At 32.4% G+C, this 19,019-nt stretch overlaps 3 protein-coding genes across 4 annotated transcripts; 1 reads left to right on the plus strand and 2 right to left on the minus strand.

The window, feature by feature from the left end:
• Window positions 1–1,670: 1,670 nt before the first annotated feature.
• Window positions 1,671–4,057, plus strand: LOC100777241 (sugar transport protein 1). Its single transcript, XM_003538629.4, has 4 exons — window positions 1,671–1,892; window positions 2,042–2,367; window positions 2,722–3,354; window positions 3,476–4,057. The coding sequence occupies exons 1-4, from the start codon at window positions 1,763–1,765 to the stop codon at window positions 3,923–3,925; spliced, it is 1,539 nt and encodes a 512-aa protein (XP_003538677.1). The 5' UTR covers window positions 1,671–1,762; the 3' UTR covers window positions 3,926–4,057.
• Window positions 4,058–5,228: 1,171 nt separating this feature from the next.
• On the minus strand, window positions 5,229–10,756 carry LOC100787913 (dynamin-related protein 5A). The gene is made up of 16 exons (XM_003538072.5): window positions 10,447–10,756; window positions 10,308–10,371; window positions 10,119–10,226; window positions 9,873–9,974; window positions 9,742–9,792; window positions 9,557–9,618; window positions 9,200–9,290; window positions 8,932–8,996; window positions 8,492–8,686; window positions 8,224–8,343; window positions 7,856–7,926; window positions 7,502–7,727; window positions 6,870–6,920; window positions 5,930–6,158; window positions 5,656–5,795; window positions 5,229–5,509 (listed from the first exon to the last, which is right to left on the minus strand). Exons 1-16 carry the CDS (start codon window positions 10,573–10,575, stop codon window positions 5,381–5,383), a joined length of 1,833 nt encoding a protein of 610 aa, XP_003538120.1. The 5' UTR covers window positions 10,576–10,756; the 3' UTR covers window positions 5,229–5,380.
• A 1,664-nt stretch (window positions 10,757–12,420) lies between these two features.
• On the minus strand, window positions 12,421–16,714 carry LOC100792137 (UDP-glucose 4-epimerase GEPI48). 2 transcript variants are annotated; one of them, XM_014763764.3, is made up of 9 exons: window positions 16,153–16,714; window positions 15,650–15,699; window positions 15,342–15,477; window positions 14,565–14,666; window positions 14,248–14,475; window positions 13,806–13,917; window positions 13,596–13,678; window positions 12,917–13,008; window positions 12,421–12,695 (listed from the first exon to the last, which is right to left on the minus strand). In XM_014763764.3, exons 1-9 carry the CDS (start codon window positions 16,450–16,452, stop codon window positions 12,599–12,601), a joined length of 1,200 nt encoding a protein of 399 aa, XP_014619250.1. In that variant the 5' UTR covers window positions 16,453–16,714; the 3' UTR covers window positions 12,421–12,598. The 2 variants fall into 2 exon arrangements, with proteins under 2 accessions (XP_014619250.1, XP_003538128.1); XM_003538080.5 differs by having other exon boundaries at window positions 13,806–13,884; window positions 16,153–16,673.
• Window positions 16,715–19,019: the final 2,305 nt, after the last annotated feature.

Genomic DNA, 19,019 nt, shown 5'->3' on the forward strand with positions numbered 1-19,019 from the left:
ATTATAATTTTCTTATACAAAATAAATATTTATCCTATACATTGCTCAAACTTAAATACTTATTATGTTAATTTGCAAATGTATTATTATTATTACTATAAATAACTAGCATTTTTATTTGTGAATTGCATGAGTCAAATTCAATATGTATTTTTTATAATTATAATTAGTTATTTTAAAAGATACATTTTTTTAATATTATATAATTAAAATAAATGTCAAATAGTTATAAATATGTACTTACATCAAAATTGTCAACAAAATGAAGTAACATAATTAAAACTTAAGAATCTTTACCTGTCCTGGCACATTTCAAGGCCTTAATATGAAGTTTGTGTGAATCCCGAAGGATGGTAGGTTGTTGTTTTTTTTTTACCGAAATGGATTAAAAAACAAAATTAATTATCATAATAGGTTGATCAAGAAAATATTTAACAAAATAAATAATTTTTATCACATAAAGATATACCTGGGACTTTTTGTTTGTCGTGTAACAAGAAGGTGTGGTGTCATCTTGTCGGCTAACGTTAAATACTTGTTTAATGACTACAATTTAACGTCAGTTAAATTATTACAAAATACCTATATAATAAGTAGAAATGCATAATGAATTATGAAAAAAAAGTAGATACTAATGAAGCAATAAGAGTATATAATTTATTTCTTTTGGTAGTGAAGAATGATGTAATAAAAATATATATTTTAGTATTTTTATAATATACTACAAATCATGATAGATAAAAATTGTTATATTCTTTTTTCCTCTAGTACCTCTTTGTATATGTATTGAGTGAACCTTTTGGCTTAAAAAAATAAATAAAAATATCTTTTTGAGACAAAAAAAATTGTTTAAACCTCAATTTTTTGTATATTCTTTTTTGGTTCAATATCTAAATGGCAACTAATTTCCTCAGAAATGATCAAATTAGAAAAAAAAATGATTTCAAAGAATAAAAACTCAAAAATAGAACTTTCATATAAACTAATTAGGAAAAAGTTCTATTTTGGGAAGCCTAAAAAGAGGAGTCAAACATTATATATATTGTAGATTTAGAAGTATAGATAAGGTTGAAAAAATTAAAATTCCTTCCAAACTAAACAAGCATCCAATCATTTAAAACACAAACTTTAAACAAACATAGTTAGTTTTTTGTTTTGCCTTTATTTCATGCACTTCACCAAAAGAAAACGAGCTTTGAATTTTTTAAGAAATTAATTGCTAATGCTAAACTAATCTTTTTCTTTTTCTAAATCCAGTTGTACACAATTCTTTCAAGTATCTTAATGACACATTTTTTAGACTTTAATTATATTATATGTTTGTGCTATGATAGAGAGATTCATTTAGTCATGATATTATTTTTATATAAAATACCATTTATTTTTTAGCCATAGGAATCAAATTTGTACAAAGCATGTTAGATAAGGAGAAGCAAGAGAAGAGATTTGGATTGAGATTAGTTACTTCAAAGAATAAGTCAAAGAAATGAGGAACAGACCAAATGAATAGAGAATAAGTACGAGATATGTTGAGATTAGTTAATTTGTTTTAAAATCGTATTTCTCTCCATTATATAAATATCTTAACTGAGATATGTTGAGTATAAGATCCTATACATTAACATATCTTAACTGAACTATTTTGAGAATCTAGAATGAGGATATTATAACTTACATCAACAGTCTCCTTCGTTAAGGGTTTTTCTCCCGTTTGTTTCTTCTTCATTCACAAGTAGACCGTGAGTGTTTCACAAGTTTTACAATGGCAGGTGCTTTCATCGAATCTAAGGGAGGCAAAGCCTATCCTGGTGGGCTTACACGGAGAGTCTTTTTTACATGTTTCGTGGCTGCATTTGGAGGACTAATTTTTGGTTACGATCTTGGCATATCCGGTACATATTCATAAATTTTTTAGATTTATTCTTTTCTCATTACTCACGTGTATGTGACAAGTTTTTTTCTATTAAAGATCATTAATTGTTTTTTCTTACCAAATATTCTAGGATTCTTGAGTACTAATCGATAGTTGATGATTATGCAGGTGGAGTTACGTCTATGGATCCATTTTTGAAGAAATTCTTTCCCGAAGTGTATGAAAAGGAGCACGACATGAAACCATCTGACAATCAGTACTGCAAATTCGACAGCCAAACTTTGACCTTGTTTACTTCATCTCTGTATTTGGCGGCTTTAGTGGCATCACTTGTTGCATCTGTGGTGACTCGAGCCTTTGGAAGGCGGCTTACGATGATCTTTGGGGGTTTGCTCTTTCTCTTTGGAGCTGGACTCAATTTCTTCGCTGCACACGTTTGGATGCTTATTGTTGGTCGTCTACTACTTGGCTTTGGAATTGGATGTGCCAATCAGGTAATCAAACACATACCTTATTAGTTCTGGTTTAGTGTAACATTCAGAGTTCACTCATAATTTTATGATTTATAATAATGTAGAGTGTAATGGGACAAAAAATGTTAGTAACACCTTTTCAAATTCATGATTATTAGAATCTAAAAACTAGGTTAAATTAATGGACAAAAAGGTCATTGTACTAGACAAAAGAATTAAACCAATTCATAACAATTTATATCAAATTATAATTTAACTTGATAATTATGGTATGAAAAAAGTCTTTATAAGAAAAAAATAATTTTTTAAACAAAGTTGTTTTGTTTCTGTTTGCCGTCTGTGCCAATTGTTTTGTTTGTGTGTTTGTATTTGCAGTCTGTGCCAATCTACATGTCCGAGGTTGCTCCATACAATTACAGAGGAGCTCTTAATATGATGTTTCAATTAGCCATCACTATTGGAATCTTTGCTGCTAATCTCTTAAACTATCTTTTTGCCCAATACAAGGGCGTGGATGCGTGGCGCTACAGCTTGGGTTGTGCTGCAGTACCTGCATTGATGATAATCTTTGGTGCATTCTTTCTTCCAGAGTCACCAAGTTCATTGATTGAACGAGGTTTAGATGAAAAAGCCAAGACAGAGTTGCAGAAGATTCGAGGAAGCAAAGTCGACGTAGACGATGAGTTTAAAGATCTTGTGGCTGCGAGTGAATCCTCCAAAGCTGTGAAACACCCTTGGGCCTCTTTGCTCAAGAGGCACTACAGACCCCAACTTACATTTGCCATAGCTATCCCTTTCTTCCAACAACTCACTGGCATGAACGTCATCACCTTCTACGCTCCTGTTTTGTTTAAAACCATTGGCTTTGGTGCCACTGCTTCTCTCATGTCTGCCCTCATCACTGGGGCTTGCAATGCAGTTGCCACTCTTGTTTCAATATTCACTGTTGACAAATTTGGGAGACGCACCCTCTTCTTAGAAGGAGGGACACAAATGTTTCTTTGTCAGGTATATTTCTTGAGTTTGATTATGATATGAAGATCACCATGAAACTAGTGACCCTAAAAAAATTATTTTAAAAGAATCTTTATTAATTAGATTTGAGTGCTAATTTGTTGTTTTTGTGCAGGTTTTGATTACTAGTTTAATTGGAATAAAATTTGGAGTTGATGGAACACCAGGAGAGTTGCCAAAGTGGTACGCTACTATAATTGTGGTGGGCATATGTGTGTATGTGGCAGGATTTGCATGGTCTTGGGGTCCTTTAGGGTGGTTGGTGCCAAGTGAGATTTTCCCACTTGAAGTGCGATCTGCTTGCCAAAGTATAAACGTTGCTGTTAACATGATCTTCACCTTTGCCATTGCTCAAATCTTTACCACGATGTTGTGTCACATGAAGTTTGGACTATTCATTTTTTTTGCTTGTTTTGTGGTGGGGATGAGCATATTTATCTACAAGTTTCTACCAGAGACCAAGGGTGTCCCCATTGAAGAAATGCATGTTGTGTGGCAGAATCACCCCTATTGGAGAAAGTTTGTTAAACCAACTGACTCCAAACCTCCTAGCGACGAGGTATAGGAGAAGAACTACATTCGTGTGTGGTGTGATCATTAATAACACTCGATTACGTGTCATATGGAGATTAATTGGACCTATGTTAATTTTGTTAATCTAATGTTTTTTAGTCTAAAAATGTTATTTTGTCATATTGTGTTAGGGTTGTACTTGTTGTTTACTTTGGGGTTCCTATTCATTGGTAAAATTCAAATAAATGAATGGCTCTGAAAATTATGAAAACTGGATGGTGAAATTTATAAAATTAAAATTTGAATGGTAAAATTTGTAAAATAATAAAATTCTGACGGTAATTAAGCCTATATTATACTATAATAAATAGTATAATAAATAATATTTCATTCACTTGTCTCTGTTGTTTCCTTTAACTTTTTTTCCCAAGATTAGTCAATTCAAATCTTCAAAAATATCACACAATTAAAATTAAGATATTAAAAATATTATTTTAATCTATTTAATAAAAATTATATTATTTTAACAAATTTAAAATAAATTTTAATTTTGATAATAAATATATTTAAAAATTACTATATATTAAAATTATATCAACGTCAAATTTAATAATTATAAAGTATTATGAATAATGTTGAAATTATTATGATTAATTAAACTAACTATTTTTAAATTAAGTGGACTATATCTTTATATTAACAAGAATAATGAAATTTTAAAGTAATCCTTATGTAGCTAAAAAAAAATTAGATAATTTATTTTTTAGATAATTTTTTATAATTATAAATTAATTATTATCAAATAATTATGATAAATACTTAAAATTTTGAATAATTAAATTAATAATTATCATTCTGAACGCTTAAATTTATGATACCTAATAATTATAAATTAATTATTATCAAATAACTATGATAAATATTTGAAATTTTGAATAATTTTGTTAGTTATTATCAATATCTTTATCTTTTATCTTCATATTAATAAAAGTTAACAAAGTCTTGGGGGAAATTCTTATACATGAGTCAATATACATACACCTATATGTTACAAACACCTACTATATGTTACAACTACAAAAATTTAGTATTTGTTGAGCTTGGATTCCAAGCGTACGATGGGATATGTCGTATATGAAGTGTAGTTCAAGAGTGAATACTTCTCGAATAACGAAATTTTTAGTGAATACTTTGAAACCCATTTACAAGGAGTGGCTATTACGGGAGTAATCTTAATGCATAAATTAAATTATTCTATGCCTGCTGTTTCGCGACAAATATTTTTTGAAACGAGTGAAAAGTTGGGACAGAATTGAAAAAATGAAATATCTACAAAGGGCATGAAGACACTCAAATTATCTCACCAAAAACCTTTCTATTAAAGATGACAATTACAATATGCGTTTTACAAAGCAAAAGCCTAACAAAAATAGGAGAGAGAGAGAGAGAGAGATTTCTTGATCAATATTAACAATAACGCGATGTAGCATACACATCTATATCATATCTACTTAGACCATGCAACTGCATCGATCTCAGCTTGTGCACTCCGGTATAACTCAAGTCTCTTTGATAGGGCACTTCGTCTTTCCATGATTGCAGGATCCTCATTCAGAAATGAGGACAGACGCTTGGGCTGCAAAGACGATTTACGCAGACTATCAGTGTTTAATCTATTAGGAAAATACATAAACTATATGGAAACAGCCAACATATAAAAAAAAACGTTAATAATAACCAAAAGACACATCATAAAACTAGGGAACACAGGTTATTTCTCACCTCAATTTTGCCTAGCTCGGTGAAAAACTGATCAAGTAGGCCTCGTTTGGCTTCCCTCACTTGACAATAGACAATTGACTTGGGAATTGAATGACGCAGACTTGCACAGACCATATTGACATAAGACAGAACATTGGTTCCTGTTTATACATACACATCACTACTGTTAGTAGTTCAATTCATTTCCAACATATTGACAATGTACAGGCTAAGGTTAAACTATAAGGGAGAGCATGATATCTCAGTCCAAGAAAATGAATTTTGTAAAACTTACCAATTCTCCTAAGATATGAATCATTATATCTATCAAAAATTGAATGTGTAGCATTGCCACCCTTATCAACATCTTGAGGAAGCTTCCGAAAGTAATCAACCGTCAAATAGCCACACTCCATATCAACTAGCTGTAGTGTTGCTCTTTTGCTTTCCTCCCTCATTTTTTCTAGCGAATCAATGGCGGCATTCCCAACCTCAACACGTAGACCAGGATATTGCTTCAAGTCCTGTGAGTTAACCAGACCAACAACGTATGTGTATCAGCTAGGGAAGTGGGATGATAATGCCAGAAAACAACTGCTCCAAGTGCGTGGAAACCCTATGTTTTAATCTCTACACAAGCAATTTTTTATGTTTGTCCTTATACCTCCATTTTGTAGGAGTTTTGCACCTCCAGGAAAAAAACAATGACCGAAATATATAAAAATAAAAAATTACCATATAGGAACTAAAACATAGAATTTGTAGGTATAGAGACTAAAACACAAAGATGAGACAAAGTATAGAGGGACCTTGGCAGTCACAAGACCCATATAAAATCTTTCTAACAAAAGAACACATGTTCTTTGTCCCAGGAAAACTAGGACTATACATCAAATTGGTTTTTATTCTTTGATAAAAATTATGGCAATGAATTTAGAAGCGTTTTCCTATTGCATAACAGGTTGAGCTAATAATTAGTCTTTGATCAAAGTATTAGCCATTGGCATCTCTCTAATTTCAGCAGCTTTACATAGTTCACAAATAGAGTTTACAGATTAATGTACTGACAGCATCTAGGCACACAACCATGCATATTTTATTTCCTTGAGCAAACAAAACTGAATTTTTTTTAACATCAAAATTAAAGGCATAGCAGCAAGGAGGACCAAACCTATTAAATTTAAAACATAGCAGGACAACAGAAACACTAAATATCAATATGGTGAGGAACTTACCAGAGTCTCACTAATAGCTTTGTGAACCAGGTCTTTTAATAGGGAATGAACCTGGTAACACAATTCAAAATGGCATAAATAAATAAGAAAAATGAGATCAGCAAAGATGAAAAGTTGCATAATTAAATAAATTAACTATGACAAAATACATGATAAATAAAAATGCCAAAATTTGTAAATTTCCCCATTCTAAAGGCTGCTTCAGACAAGGTGGAAGTTGAGGCTAAGGTTTTTTAATCATTAAGGAGGCCAATTATCAACTTGAACAATTTTCCCCTTGTAATTTCTACCACACATGATCTCAAAAAATGCTTTTGGGAACAAATAAATTTACAGAGAGGAGTGATGATCAATGGCAAATTTCCAATTTGTATTTATTATTATTCTACGGAAACCATTTCTTTACAGTGAATGAAGATCCAATCTACAAGTTTCAAAAATATTTCTGACTGGAGATCAAAACTGAAAGGGGTACACCGTAGACATAATTGTGAATGCTAAATTTAAAATAGTACTTGAGAAACTTTTAGTGTGTCAATTGCAAAAGGAAAATGACTAATTATATCAGGGTCATTAAAAAATGTGCTTAATAACAATAAGTTTCATATCACTGATCTCCAATTTATACATACCGCATCAACAGCTGCCTCAGCTGGACCCCTGACAGTAGTTAGAGAAGATTCAATTAGTCGACGGTATCCTTGTTCAGGAGCTATTAGATGAGGTTGATACCCATCAGCTTCCGTAATAAGTTTCCTTATATTTTCCATCGAAAGCTGCTTATCAAACTGCAGCCTTTTTAAGGCAGCAGGCAACTGATTGTCAAAGACATTATAAATTTTATCGCCTCCAGGTCGCCTATAAGGGATTCACAAATTATTGTAGTTAGTTTGAGAAAATGAATGAAGCACAAGGATAATTAAGAAACAAGAAGGATAAGAGCGCTGAATTATTTTAAAATAAATGCACAAAAAGGTAATACATACACGCCATCAAGATGTTCTTTGAATATATGATCAAATGAGCGGCAAATTTCCATGATTGAATACAGCTTTCCCTGCATGTGTTTTGTAATCAATCATTTGAAAATTCAAATATAGCATGCTACATTATGATCCCTGAAATTGGAGTGCCATAGGTACCACTAACTTTCAATAACCATAGCTAGTATATTTCAGTTCACCAGAATCAATGGACGAATAGTTGGAAACCTGGAATGGACTTCATTCATCAAAGACACAAGGGACAGAGGATGGAAATACAAGGCCTTTTTCAACAGCGTACCATATAAATAATCAAGAGTTTTTGGAAATTTATAATTCAAATAGGTTGGAGCTATGAAGACCAAAATTACCCCATCATCAGCTGCAATAGGCTTTCCCAGACGACTCAGTTCAGCTTCAAGTTCAGCAATTGTTTTACTAATAAGAGATTGAATACCAGGAATTTTGGACTTGATTACTGCCTCCAAATGCTGAGATATAAAGCATTATGATTTAGTCATCGAAACAAGTAAAATAAAATGTTCCAAGTATTAATATTAATAATAATAATGTAAAATAAAAAAAATAATATGTTTCATTCAATTAATGTTCTATAAGGATAAATTGTTATTTTTGTACCTTAGAAAGCATCTTTGCTAGATGCTCAGAACCCATTCTGTTAGCAAGGTGATTATATTCAGGGGTATTAGAAAAATATTCACGTTCTCTACGTCTAGCAGCAATCATGTCAACATTCTTGTTAATATCTGCTTGTGATCTATTGACAACACCGATCCACGGATACTTTAATCTATAAGCTCTCCCCTCCAACATCTGAAGAAATTATATATGTAATAGAGGTCAGTACTGAACCAAGTAGCTAGGTTTGCACTTGTGAAAATGAAAATGTGCCTGTAATGAGGTAATGAGGTAATTAAAGTAAAGACTAATTCTCCAGCAGAAAGAATGTTTTAAAACACAAGAAATCTTTAGCAGTATAAACTTTATCCGCCTTCCTTCCTTATTAATAATTCAATATGATACATTGACTTAGTATAACTAAAAAATGATCAACTTACTTCAACAGCATCAGTACCCTTGTCCATAAGATCAATCTTTGTCAAGACTCCAAATGTTCTTTCCCCTTAAATTAAAATCAATAACAATAGAATTAGAACATCAATAGACTATTTGCTTCAAGCTGTTCAAATCAATTGAATTGCTTATCCATTTGAATCTTGGTCAAATGTACATTTTCAAACTCATTGATTCTTGGGGACCAAAATGAACCATTAAATTGCAGAACAAACAGTAATCAAGATTACAGAAAATAAAATATGAAATTACCTGTGGGATCCACTTCACGGGATATTTTAATTGCATCAGATGTTGCAAGATCTTGATTGGCAGGTGTAATAGCCAAAATTAAACAGTTTGGCTGCAGATTAACATCAAATTTAGTAAACCACATAATATTTTACCAAATGTTTGAAATCAATTTAAGCATGTCCCTTAGGTGTTGAGAAACCAATGAAGTTCAAGAAAATTAAATACTGCTAGGTTTTCGCACAATCAGCCAACTTAGCAAGATCAATTTTCTAGCAATGTAAATTGTATTTTGAAAAGCTATATCAGACAAGTTGTAGCAGGGAGGCAAATGTAATATGCTGTCCTGCAAATTTTTTTCCATAAGTTTCCTATTACCTTCTCAATGTAGGAGCGAACCATATTCTCAATATCTTGGACAATACTATCTGGTTGGCCCTCTGTATTTTGAAAAAACCATCTGTTAGCATGTCTCTCTCCAATCACCATAATAAATGTCTAACAATTCCCACAGGGTTAACCAAAACCAAGGACCAAAAAGACACATCCAATTCGTTGCTTACCTACAGCTACCTTTGTAAGGCCAGGAAGATCAATAAGAGTCAAGTTAACAACTGCAAATGTCCAAGGAGTCACAGTAAGTTGAAAATTTGGATGAAAATTAAAAAATAATCGATGCCACAACTTTACATACCATTGGGAGAATATATACTAAGATGAATTGGAACGCTTGAAATCTGTCTTGTTCGTCCAGTCTCTCTATCGGTTTCATCTTGAATCTCTTTTCTCACAGCAGCTGCACAATTACATTATTATTATTATTATTATTAAAAAAGTTTCACATTATAAAAACGAAATAATCATTGAGAAAAAGGGACACCAAAAGGTAACAAGTATTGAGCAATGAAAAAGAAATAAAAGAAAGCGGTTAGCTAGGTACCAAAATCGGTGAACCTTTTCCTGGGAAGATGTAGAAATTCAGCATACTCTCTGCCACCCTCGTCAATCTTGTGAAGCTGCAAAACAAGGGGTCGCCGAGTAACAATCCCTGCAAGTTGTGTTGCATGCACCACATCACATGAGTAATGTAACTAATTAGAGCTTAATTGGAGGTTAGTAGTATAATTACCTGATCCACGAGGTAAGAAATCCTTGCCAACAATACTTTCCAATACTGAGGACTTTCCAGAGCTCTGAAAAAACAAGCAAGTGAGAAACGTTCTCAGAATAACTGAGAATAGAAAAAATAAATGGTTTGAAATGAAAACCTGGCCACCGACGACGGCGATAGCGGGGAGAGAGTCCCAGAGAGTGGGTAAGGCACTTGCTTCGCCGTGGTCACCCAAAGCGGTGCAAGCCCTCTGGATTTTGTTCACCAAAGAAATTAGGTTCTCCATTCACCCAAAGCTTAATTTTCTGAATTTCTTGTTTAGACTGTGAATTTGTCTTGTAATGTAAGGACGAGCTACTTCTGAGTCGTGTCTGAATGACTGATATTCATATAGCTTGACACTCGCGAGTTTTTCGTTTGCTTTAAGTCATGGACAAGGTTTTGCATTATCACATCTATTGACCGTTAGAACATTTAGGTTCATTTTTAGGGAACGCTAATTAAAAAATATATATCTTTGGAATTTTTGGTTGACTGTTTATTATTTAGAAGACCTCATCTATTAATTTTTGCTACCACACTTGGTTTAATTGTTTGTATTTTGTTAACAGTTATGTTGAAGTCGGATATAACATCTGATGAGTTGATAAATTATCAGCAAATTATGATACAAGTGTGACGAATCTCATGTTCTCCACTAAAAAATATTTGATGTAAAAATATAGGTTAAATTAAATTTTTTGTACATATAATATATAAGTGGTTTTTAGATTATTATTTAATATTCATTTTTTTAATCAAATATATGATAAAAATATTAACTTTATTTTATTATTTATTATTAATCGTTTTTCATTAAATGATAACATGATATATGAAGTATCACATCGTTATCATTATAACTTATTATTTTGGTCATTAGTACCTTCCCGTTTTCAAATTTAGATGCTCATGCGATGCGGATTGCCAAATTTGAATTCTCACTTGAAATTATGTTGTTGTGTGGTGGGGGCATGGGGCTCATTTGGTTCTGCATTCTTATCGCTCCACCGCCTTACCCGTAATTGTACCGTTGAAATGTGGTCTCAATTGCAACTTCACTTGCCTTGCAATTTTACCCCCAAAAAAAATCTTTTTTTCATGAAAAAATACAACAACCACCTCTAATTTTAGATAGGCAATAATTTTTTAAATTAAAAACAAAAAAAAAAGAACACAATGACTTTAGTAATATTTGTACATTTTAAAGATAAAGTGAAATTAACTTTTTCATGTCGCAAAAACCGTGAAATTTTTAACTTTTAAGAATTACTTCTAACTCTAAATCATCCAAAAATAGAAACAGGCCTTAAAATATTTAACAACACAAAATTTTGGAGAATAAAATACGATACTAATAGTAACTATGTAAGGTGTTATTTAATTATAAATACACGATCAATATACTATAACTTCGATCAGAAAAAACAAAAAAAAAAACTACAACTTTGTTATATTTCACTATTTTATTTTCTAAATATCGAACCGATTTTACCTTTACTGACAAAGCTCCTAACTCCTAACCCTCAGTCCATTAGTCCTGGTTATCAACTTCAAATAAAATATTAATAATAGCTAACTTGCAGAATACTAAGCAAAATGAAATAGCCCCTTATAACAAGTTTCCGGGATATATGCTCACTTAATACCACATAATTTTGTGTGAGACTGAGAGTATGCTTAAATTAAGAAGTTGTTTTAACAATAGCAAGTTACTACTAATTCAGATTAAGCGCATGTTGTACAGCCGTTAAAATAATGGTTTAGGCGTTTAGTCTGAAGTATCTCTAACGTATAAGTATTATCGTAAAAAATTGGGTGGTCGGAGTCTACCTACTACTGCACAAAATTGCATTAGCTGTGACCAGCATTCCCGCAAATTCGAATGGGAGATAATTATTACTAAAGGTAACATTCAAAAAAGAAATAATCTGAATAATGAGGTTAGGATACCTGTTAGTTACACTTTAAACAAACATGTGATTCAGATTTACAAAACAGGATGCTGCTCATGTGGAACATGAGAGTATTCGAATCTAATAATCAATAACCTGTAAGAAGGAACCTATAGAACCTTTAAATTAAATTACAGTGCAGTAAACCACTACTTATTTACCATGTAACTATGAATCATAATAATACAAGTACTTGTCACCTTGACCTACGGACTAAAGAAAAGCTTTTGAGAAAACTAAATTCACAAGACCTACGGACTACGGTGTGGGGGAGTTCGGAAAAGAACCCAAAGAGAACACTATATATATATATAGTTAAACGGTGGAATCCTCCTGATCTCCATAGCCATAAGGGTTTTTGCTAGCCCAATTCCATTGATCGCGGCACATCTCATCAATGCCATATTTTGCCCTACCACGTAAGATGAAATTTTGAGAAAGAAAAAAAAACAAAATTGGAAAAGAAGTGAATAAAAGAATTTTTTAAAGTAAAATGCATGAAAGTACTACAAAACCAGAATTTATCAAGAACATGTGTTTCAACTTTCAAGTCTTATAAAATAATTGTTTCATAATATTAAGCTTTTATCATCTATCCCGGATATTCAGGAGGAAGAGCCAATTGACACTCACTTCCATTTAAGCTCTCTTTCCGCTTTCTTTGTTGATGCATAAACAATTTCAGCATCACCAGGTCTACGGCCAGCCATCACAAGTGGAATTTTCTACACAAATGAATAATCATGAGAATTAATTATACATGCACTGAAGAATAGCTAAATCCAAATAAAAATGACTTAGTTGGTTCAAGATCTTCTAGATTTTAGGAATATAAACAAACTAAATATGAAATGGAAACAATCTAAGAGGAAAATTATTTGCTATAACATTTGTTGCCGACTTCTCATGTCTCTATAGCAATCCATACAGATACAGCAAAGTTGATAACTGAAACAAACCAATTTAACTTCGAGAAGCTTCATATCCACAACAAAACTAAAGTTAGGGCAACCAATTTAGATAGCAGTTTCTAGTCCTAAGTTTATCTTACGGCTCAAGCAGGCTAACACCAAACCAAACTATAAAATGACTAGATTACTGAGAACACAGCACATAACTTCATTGAGAATGCAAATGAAGCACTAAATTGAGCACATTCTCAGCAAAAATTAAAACGTTCCCGTCCCAAGAAAGGAGAAAAACAGAATGTGAACAACCAAATGCTTTAAAAAATGACATTAAAGTTGATGGCCAGGATTATGTTGACAATTGGCATATATAAGACCAGAAAAAGATACATTATTCTATTCACCTTTCCAGATGCCATCTCAAAAGCTCGAACCATCTCCAAAACTGATGTTCCCTTTCCTGTTCCCAGGTTATAAACCTCACAACCTGTAAACACCATGAAAATTAAAATAAAATTTTACCACTATAAATTCACCACAATGTCACTGCTTCAGAAATCACCAGAACTGGCATAGTTAAATAATAGAAGATGAAGAAAATTTTAGAATGATACCTATATTAGGATCATCTAGTTTAAGCAACGCAGCAATGTGCCCATCTGCTAAATCAACAACATGAATGTAATCCCGAACCTGACAAAATGATAAGGACCATCCAGTAAGATCCTTTTGGTGAAGGCATTAAAAGTAGATCTTCAAAAAATGGGTAATAAAGGCATGCACCCAACAAAGACTATCCAATAAAGGAAAGTAGTTTGCTTGAGCAGAAATTTTCAGGGGAATTCAAAAGGGGAAATATTGTGCATATAAAATGACCAAACTGTAATTAAAGGTAGCTCAAGATGTGTACATCATATATGAAGTTTAACTGGTAAAGAACAAAAATATTCCAAATCAAAGGAAAAAGTGGGCAGGATAAGATTGAATATAACTTCATGCAATTTTCTTTACCATGGAAAAATTTCAGTGCATAAGTTTAAGTCAGTCAGAGCATACCCCAGTGCCATCAGTTGTATTATAATCATTTCCAAAAACTGTCAGTGCAGGCCGTCGGCCAACTGCTACTTGCTGAACAAATGGCATGAGATTGTTTGGAATTCCGCGGGGATCCTCCCCAATACAACCGCTAGGGTGTGCACCGACTGGGTTGAAGTATCTTAACAATATTATTTTCCAATCTGGCTCTGCACGGTGGACATCACGACAAATTTCTTCAATGATAAGCTGAAAAATAAACATCATATCAGATGGCGAAAACACAGAATTCAAATCAAAACCAAGTTTCACCTACCAACAAACACTCCTAGTCATACCTTAGTTCGTCCATATGGGTTCATTGCTGACAGAGGGAACTCTTCTGTGCATGGAACTTCCTTTGGCCAACCATATACAGTTGCTGAAGAAGAGAACACGAGCTGAAATCATTCAAATAAATACAAAATCAGTGAGACGAGCAGAATGGAGCAGCAAAGCGCTAGAAGGTATAATCAACCCCGCAAGACACTTCAAGGTGTTGGTGTGTAAACAAACAAAGGTATCCTACAGGTTAATATTTTTCCACCAATACAACTAATGACTATGACAGTAACCCATTAAAGACGAGGATGAACAAGGTGGCTCATCTTCCTGTCTTGAAAATAAATTTTGATGTATATAATGAGGAGCTTAAACAACCTAGAAAAACCAACAGAAATTACAGCAGCAAAAGCAATTACAACTAGAGCCACATGAATGTTTGACAATGTTAGTAAAACATATTCCTTCATGGTTGTTGCTTCCATGGATCATATGACTAAGTCCAAAATCTTTTGATTCACCCAAGACTACTTAACCTTCCTAACCTTCTCAGACATCTCACCCCAAGTGAGGTGAGAACTACCTTCAATCAATTTAAATAATATGTTCTGCAAGCAATATTGAGTCAATTTAACTGGATATAGACATGTTGTATCTGATTAACAAGAAGGAACTCTAAAAAAAAGAAGGTAAAAGACAGTATGAGTGGCTGCCATAGCAGTTTGAGAATCAATAATATTCTTTTAGTATGTTAAGGTCCATCATGCAGGACTGAGAAACAAGAAGGATTTTACCTTCTTGCATCCATGGGCAGCCATGACTTCCAATAGAGTGATTGTCCCAGTCAAGTTGTTGTTATAGTATAGTAAAGGTTTTTGCACACTTTCTCCTACTGCTTTCAGTCCAGCAAAGTGTATGACAGCATCAAATCTGCAAGAAAAGAAAAAGAGGTGAGAAAAAGTTGCAAGGTCAATGATGTACAAAGAGAACATATTCACCGACAGATAAATCTTTTTTTAATAATATTAAAGAAACTTCCGTCATACTCTAATTAGAATAAAAAATAAAAAATAAAGAAAGAAGCTTCCGTCAAAATCCTTACTGTGTGGAAACAAAAATTTGCTCTAGTGCATCCCTGTCCCGTAGGTCCACCTGCAGTGGCAAAAGTATAACAAAAAGCGTCGGTCATCACCATAATTAAATAATTAAACTAACAAGCTGTAAATTAAGCAATTAAAGTGCTTGCCATCTATGGTTTCCATTGCCAGAATATTTGTAAAACAAAAATTAGGCATCACCGGAACCACTGGAACAGTCTAGAACAATATCATCAGATTGGACTTAACAACAAAATAAGCCAGCCGTTCCCCAAAATTACATCATATCAAAAAAGTACATCATGAACTTTTCACTCGGCTGAATTCGAAACCGACATAGCACCAAGTCCAATTACAACAAAACTATTTCACAAATCTAAACCTAAATCGACGAAATTATGAATCCCGAAAAACACAAGCCACGAAGCGAAATAATCTTTGTTTACGAGAAAAAGGCACCGAACAAATCAAAATTGAATGAAACAGGCAATAGAAGGAGGAGGAGCACCTTGTGAAAGGAGAGGTTGTTCCCAAATTCGCCGGCAAGCTCCCTGACTCGGTGGATAGAAACCTCGGAGGAATTGTCGAGATTGTCGACGACGACGGTTCTGCAACCTCCGAGCAAGAGCTGAAGAACGGTGTGGGTGCCGATGTAACCGGCTCCGCCGGTTACCAGCACAGTCTTGTCGCGCATGAGTGGCTTGTGCAAAGAGGAGTTGCTGGAAAGCTTAAGTTGTGAGCGAAAATGAGGGGAATTAATATACGGCGCGGAGGAAGTGAGATTGCCAATGCTGACGCGCGATGCCATATTCGGAAAAGGCGAGAATTCTGTGACACGTTCGTTCGAAAATGAATTGTGTGTTCCTGTTTCGGAATTTGATGGTTTTATGCGAATATTTATGGAGGGAACAACAGATCAGCCACGTTCATATAATCATGTCTACATCACTCCCAAACACTCTCATTTTTCTTTAATTTCGGTTTGTTAAATTTAATGCAGGGGCCGGTTAAATATATCTTCTTTTTTTTTAAGAAAACTATTGTTATTTTTTTGGTTCACATTTCTTAATTGATTGTGATTTAACTATTGCGCTACAAATGTATCTTTAGGTGTCTTAATATTTAGCTACTTTACAAAATTGATTAATGGTAACTTGGCAATTGTGAATTATACTTTGTTTGTGATATTAGAAGCTGTGGATGTTTTATTGGATTTGGTGGAAATCACTCACTCATACATGATATACCAACTCATTCATGTGAAAATACTGACAGAAAATTTAGCTATTCAGTATCTTTCAATACATTGTATAATTTGTCATTTCCAAAATTAGAATAGATAGAATAAAATAAATCTTATTTATTAAAAAAAAATCTACGATGCCAATAAAAGTTATTTATTATTAGTAAATGCTAGTAGTTAATTATTAATATTTTTATTAGTAAAAAAATCCAACTCACAATATTTTTTCTTTTTGTTTTTACTACCAAGTCAATTTTATAATTCTGTAATAAAATAATTATTGTGTTGGGTGTGGAATATATTTTATAAAAAAAATACAAATAATTTTATGAGTTAGCATTGAGGGGACACGAGGCCAATTAATTAACAATTCAACTTAACATGGTACAAAATGTTTTTATGTGTCTACTCAACTAATATATTAATTATTATATTATAAAATTTGATTCTTCATTTTCAAATGAAAGAACATCTTTTTTTTCTCTCTCTTTATAATACGTAATCCCACTGCTATTCAACATTTTGTTTTGTATTTTCTTAAAAACTTCAATAAAATGTGCAAAAATCAACTAATATTTCAAAAAAAAATAATTAATGAATATAACTCTGAGAAGGAATCACGCGAACATTAACAAAATTGGAAATATGTCACTGAAATATGATGTGTCTGGTATGAATAATATATTTGACATTTAGGTATTCATGTATGATGAATGAAGTGCATTTGATTCATCTTTCTTTCTTTTTTTTTACGTTAAAAAAAAAGATAAATACAAGAAGAAGAAAAATCTTTAAGTTTTTAGCATTGATGTATATCTAAGAGTTTAACTCAAAAATAATATTTTTTATAATAGTAGAAATAAAATTTTGAAAGTTGGAACCAAGTCTAATTGTCTAAATCAAAGTTAATACGTGGGTTAACAGAACTAATTTATAGGGGAGAAATTCGTCTTATTTTTTTGTTTCAAAAATAATCCTTAGAAAGTGAGTTAGATTATTCAAGTACACAATCATACATTTGTTTATAAAATAAAAAAAAGGTTAAAATTATTTAATTTTATGTTATATATTCTTCTGAATATCACGATGAAGATTTGAAGTCTTTGACGAATTGATCAGATAAGATCATAAGAGTCAAAGTCCAGAAGACACCAGAGTCTCATCATAGGCAAAGTTTGTGGAAGTATTTGTTAATTTTATTTTATATATTTCATATTCTGCTCCACTATATATTGTTGGCGTTTACTGGATTCTTGTAAAAAGACTATAGTCTGATTACCTAAATTGATATTTGTGTCATACAAATTGACGATCTTATCTGAATCTCTCTTTTTTTATATGTATATTTTGTGTGGCATTTTATTTTATTTTATCTAATAAAAAATTAGTTTAGTGAGCAGAAATATGTACGCGTGGTGTTTGGCACAGCTTCTGGAATTCAAATGAAGTCCAAACCTATCAAAATTAGAGCAAATGGTCTTGTTTGGGGGGGGAAATAATTAGCAAAAAGGCAGATTGGGTCGGTGATGATTCGTATTTGTGCCCAGAATTCTGATGATTTGATTGCCACAATGAATTTGATAATCTTTTTCTTTGTTCAAATAATAGGAATAATAGATGAAAGAAGAAAAGTTGTTCAAGTAACCAGGACTTTTGATTGTTTGCAATTTCATTTAGAATTTTTAATTTGTGCATAGGATACTACCAGAAACTTGTAGTATCAATAATGGACCCTCGAAATTAAAAGGAAAGAAGGATGATGTTGCTTGCGTGAGTAAAGTAAACACGCTTTTAATCAGAAAATAAAATAAGCAATATCCTCTAACCGCCCAAATCCGTTAGTAGTTAATTACGTTTTCATTCTCATAGCTTCAAGGTAAGTAACTTCCAGAATTCTTTCTTTTTAGACACTAGTGTTGTAGTATATGCATCGTATAACATAAGTATTTATTTTTACATACTTAAACTTAAGATTTACAATAAATAAATATTTCAAACATATAAAATTATTTCAGAAAATATATTAGACAATATTACTTATTACATGTCTTAAGAAGTTTATAGTAATATGACCAAAAACATTTCCCTCTTATGATAGCGAATAAGAAAACCAGTGAATTACTTGATTTTAT

The sequence above is a fragment of the Glycine max genome, chromosome 11 (assembly GCF_000004515.6).
Source record: "Glycine max cultivar Williams 82 chromosome 11, Glycine_max_v4.0, whole genome shotgun sequence".
NCBI classification, from domain to species: domain Eukaryota; kingdom Viridiplantae; phylum Streptophyta; class Magnoliopsida; order Fabales; family Fabaceae; genus Glycine; species Glycine max.